The sequence below is a fragment of the Gadus macrocephalus genome, chromosome 18 (assembly GCF_031168955.1).
Source record: "Gadus macrocephalus chromosome 18, ASM3116895v1".
In the NCBI taxonomy this organism is placed as follows: Eukaryota; Metazoa; Chordata; class Actinopteri; order Gadiformes; family Gadidae; genus Gadus; species Gadus macrocephalus.
The window spans coordinates 1,733,041-1,738,040 of NC_082399.1; the positions used below are offsets into that span (position 1 = coordinate 1,733,041).

Below are 5,000 nucleotides of genomic sequence, written 5' to 3' on the forward strand. Positions count from 1 at the left end.
AAAATTAAACATCCACCATCAAATGAACAGATCATGACATACGGCCGACAAATGGTATCGATTACCGCTTTGATCTGTTGATGAACGGGACAGTCAGCCATCCTTTGGGAGGATATTTTCTCTCTCTCTCTCTCGTTTTCTCTCTCTCTCTCTCTCTCTCTCTCTCTCTCTCTCTCTCTCTCTCTCTCTCTCTCTCTCTCTCTCTCTCTCTCTCTCTCTCTCTCTCTCTCGCTCTCTCTTGCAATCTCACTCTCGCTCTGTCTCTCTCTCAATATCTATATGTCTGTCTGTGGGATGGTATTGATATTTTATCATCATTTGCAGCGGCTTTCTGTGTAAAGTTGGTCTATATATTATAACAACAGACGGTATGAAAGACAGAATGTATAAAAGGTAAGGACAGAGTTTGAGTGGCGTCCGACAATCTCCGTGTGTGTCTCCGTGCGTGTGTTTCGGTGTGTGCGCTGGGACGACGTGTGTGTGTGTTTAGTGTTAAATGACTGAACGCTTCTTAGCCAGTTGGATCAGAACATTGCTGTTGTGTGCGTGTGTGTGTGTGTGTGTGTGTGTGTGTGTGTGTGTGTGTGTGTGTGTGTGTGTGTGTGTGTGTGTGTGTGTGTGTGTGTGTGTGTGTGTGTGTGTGTGTGTGTGTGTGTGTGCGCGTGTGTGTGTGTGTGCGCGCGTGTGTGTGTGTGTGTGTGTGTGTGTGTGTGTGTGTGTGTGTGTGTGTGTGTGTGTGTGTGTGTGTGTGTGTGTGTGTGTGTGTGTGTGTGTGAGAGAGAGAGAGATGGGCTGTTCGCTTGCGCCCGTGTGCGTGCGTGTGTGTTTACTGTGAGTCTTTGCGTGCGTGACAGCTGGCCCATCTGACTTTGCGGTGACATCTGGGAAACCCACTGGTGTGTGGCACGCGCGTCGGTTGATGTCGCTATTTAAATGCAAATAGGGACAGGTCTGTGTGTGTGCGGGCGCGCACGCCGCATCGTAGATGAATTGTGCGACGTAAATCCACACAAAAGGAAACACTTCACACACACTAACGAGAGCCGTTTAGACTCCACTCTCTCACACACATGCGGACACACCAGCCGTTTAGACTCCAGAATTATTACTGCTATTATTACTAGAATTACTACTATTATTGCTCTACTATTAAAATAAGTATAGTAGTTATAATAATATTAATGATAATATTTCTTTATTAATATTAGTGTGCTATTATTGTAATTAGAATGGTTGCCTATCATCATTATTTGCTAAAATATTGTTATTACAAATTGGGTTAGCTGCCAGTGAGTGAAACATTAAATATTGCATTAACTATGGGTTTTACGTTTTATTAATGGGAATGTATTGCAAAGCTGTTTAAGTTTCAGCTCTACAAATTATGTACTGCAATTATGTAGCCACACCGTCGTAACTAAAAATGTTGTTAATTATCTTATTGTGCTTGTATTATTATTTATTTTATTAACATTTTATAGGATAGCTATTAACAAATCGCTGTCCCGTTGAATATGTTAAACGGGTTAACAGTAATTGATTTCCAGAAAACGTCCCCGTTAATCAGGAGGTGCGTGCGGCGCGCGGAGCTTCAAAGGCTCGAGCAGAACTCTTCCTCATTTGGGCTCGTGCCGGCGTCCTCGCTGACTGCAGCCTCGCGGAGGAAGGTGGATGGAGGGTGCGCGCGCCGTCGCCTTTTCAGACGGCTCCTCGCGAAGATTTGCATTAATTTTCCCGCTAATAGAATATCCCCGTGCGCGAAGGGGCCAGCTGCCTACGTTGTCAAACACAAAAATATATATAAAAAGCAAAAATAATAATGGACCGAAAACAACCAATCGTAAAATTGAAGGACAAAATATATAAGAAAAAAATGAAGTAAATAAAATAAGGAAAATGAGGAGGATGGTAAAAAATAAAGGGAAGCCAAATCCACCGTTCCGTCCGTGATGCCGCCGACCCCGGGATCGCTTAACCGGCAGCCGTCCCGGTTTCATCATTTAAAACCGGATCATATCCCATCTTCAACATATCACCCAACTGAAACGTTTTTAAAAGTCAGTTTAGTTACATTTAAAAGAGCCACCTTCATTAGGAAAAAAATATGGCTTGTCGTCCTTTAAATGCCATGCTGCCAAAGATGAGAAGATAGTTCTCTAGTGATTATAGCATAATACTTTGCAACCGTGTCACTCCAACGCAACACTGAATTATCGATCTATTGATTTAAAAAGCAGACAGGTCATTGGTAAAATTCAAGGAGCAATAAATAATGTGCAGATAACGTGGCGTCTGTCACAGAGAGGACTCTTTTAAAAGAGGCCATTAAATAAAAGATGACATACCTACCTTTATTCAATTAGAGCGCTTGCTGAACGGACGTGGCGGAGGAGGAAGAAGAAGCGCGCGGACAGTTAAATCACTTAACCCGCGGAGCACGAGACAGATTGACATAAAGCACACTTAAACTCCTCTCTCCTTCTGTCTTCTCCTCTCCTCTCATCGCCTCTCCTCTTCTACTCTCCTCTGTTAGTTTCTCCTCTCTCTTCATGCCGGTCCGGTTACACCCCTCGGTTCCCCGGTGGCTCGCGGGGCTTCACGCGGCTCATATCCCTCGACGGCCTCACGCCTCGAGCCAAGACTTTCCAGCTGATCAGTGACGCGAAGAAACGATGTACAGGATGACTACCTATCCACCAACACACCTGTGTTGTATAGGTTTGTAGCCGTCTCAATACACTCCCCTATCACAGCTAGAGACTATATATGTATCGTCACCTCGATTACAGGTATACAGGAACTATATATCGTCTACCAACACACCTTTAGTACAGGCCTGTACCTAGCAACACAACTGAATTATGTATGTCTGAGGGCCTATTACACGTGGATTACAGATATGCAGTACCAATACACCTGGATTACAGATATGCAGTACCAATACACCTGGATTACAGATATGTAGTATCAATACACCTGGATTACAGATATGCAGTATCAATACACCTGGATTACAGATATGTAGTATCAATACACCTGGATTACAGATATGCAGTATCAATACACCTGGATTACATATGTAGTATCAATACACCTGGATTAGAGACACACCTGGATTACATGTGTACCGGTCTACCAATACACCTGGATTAAGTCTCCCTGTCTACACATCTGACCCCACACGTCCTGAACTCCAAACGTGCAAGTACCTGTACCGACGCAGACCATGTGTGTTGGTAAACGGCTCCAGGTGTTTATACCGGTTTAGTCCAGTTCAGGAGAGAGGAGGGAGGGTGCATCGGCTGGAGGCCATGGTTACAACAACACAAAAACAATACATTTGTATACCTAACAACGAACAAACAACATGCCTGTCTTAAAAAACATTGTGTAGTGAGTGAGTGGTGAATAGTGTTGAAGATAGTAGTGTTGTGTTTGTGTGTGTGTGTGTGTGTGTGTGTGTGTGTGTGTGTGTGTGTGTGTGTGTGTGTGTGTGTGTGTGTGTGTGTGTGTGTGTGTGTGTGTGTGTGTGTGTGTGTGTGTGTGTGTGTGTGTGTGTGTACGGTCAGATGTTGCGTATCGTGTATATCGTGTCGTGTTGTGTTTGTGTAGTGATGTGATGTTGATTGGTCTCGAGGTTAAATCAGTCTGAATAAACAAAAGCTGCAGGTCGCAGGGGTCTCGTGCCTAGAGTGGAAACCGCTTCCACGCGCTCCTCATTTCTCCCTTCTTTCTTCTGCGAGACTGACAGGATGGCGCGCTCAGTAGCGAAATCTCTCTCTCACACACGGATGCACGCACACACACGCTGCGCACGCACGCACGCACACGCAACCACACACACACACACACACACACACACACACACACACACACACACACACACACACACACACACACACACACACACACACACACACACACACACACACACACACACACACACACACACAATCACTCTGTTCCATATTTGGGCACGGCACGCCTCCTCTCGTGCGTCACAGGGTGACCGGAGGATCCCGGGGGTTTTTCGGTTCGGCTCGCGGGGAAAAGCTCCAGTCCTGTGGGATGCAGGACTGAGAGTGTCTCCCTCTCCGCTACACCCAGCCCCGGTACCCGGTACCCCGTACCCGCTCACCCTAACTGTTATGCCTATTATTATTTACACCGTGTTTATCTCTCTACAAGAAACCGCCACTTTGTGCCAGAATATCGTTTCTCTCTATTCCTTCTTTCTTCACTCAGTGGACTTTTATTCTCCCCGCTAGATTCTCCAAACTCTCGTTTGCCCCCACCTAGGCACACTATCAAATATCCATGTCAAATTAAAGACGGTAGTCCATTTAATCCACGGTTCCCGCGTCATCCGCGCGCTTTAACCTGCCACGGCTCGAGCAGGTGAAGGGCGAGTCGCGTGCTGGAGAACAACTTTTGGGTCTCGTGCAGCAGACGCGTCGGGTGAATCCGGATCGATCCTGATCGATCAAGAGATCCTCACGACACTTCAGGACTCCGCGGCTCGTGAGATGTTCGGGATCCAGGAGTCCGTCCCACGCGGAGGGATGAAAGAGGAGCCGCTCGGCGGGATGACCGCCGTGCGCTCGTGGATGCACTCGAGCGGCGTGGTGGACGCCAACACCGCCGCGCAAAGGTAAGGACTCACCGTTTATCGGTTGTCATCCATCATCTCTCGTTTATCTTCACTCTACTGCTTTATCGCATCGATCCAAATAGGCAAAATCTTGGTTGAGGTCAAGTGGCTCGCAGACGTTAAATGCGAAGGGTTCCTGACACCTGGAGACGGGCCGGTCCTCATTGTTCTTAGAGCGTGAAGCGGCGGCCAAGTCTTGTGTATGACGGTCCGGTCCAAGACCTCCGTGTTGTCCGCGCGCCACGGTGACTTATAACTAGAGCATGGGGATCGGGTCACCGGACCTGAAAGGGGACATGATCCTGACATAATTAATCTCATTTGCATAAAGTCTTGACCATTTATCACC

The 5,000-nt window shown here is 46.8% G+C and overlaps 1 protein-coding gene across 1 annotated transcript in view; it reads left to right on the plus strand.

Moving 5' to 3' along the window:
* The first annotated feature begins 4,011 nt into the window (after positions 1 to 4,011).
* Positions 4,012 to 5,000, plus strand: part of ebf3a (EBF transcription factor 3a) — a 13,931-nt gene continuing 12,942 nt past the window's right edge. The window contains exon 1 of the mRNA XM_060037209.1: positions 4,012 to 4,651. Within this exon, the coding sequence (XP_059893192.1) occupies positions 4,527 to 4,651 (125 nt within the window). The 5' untranslated portion in view covers positions 4,012 to 4,526. The remainder of the gene's footprint in view (positions 4,652 to 5,000) is intronic.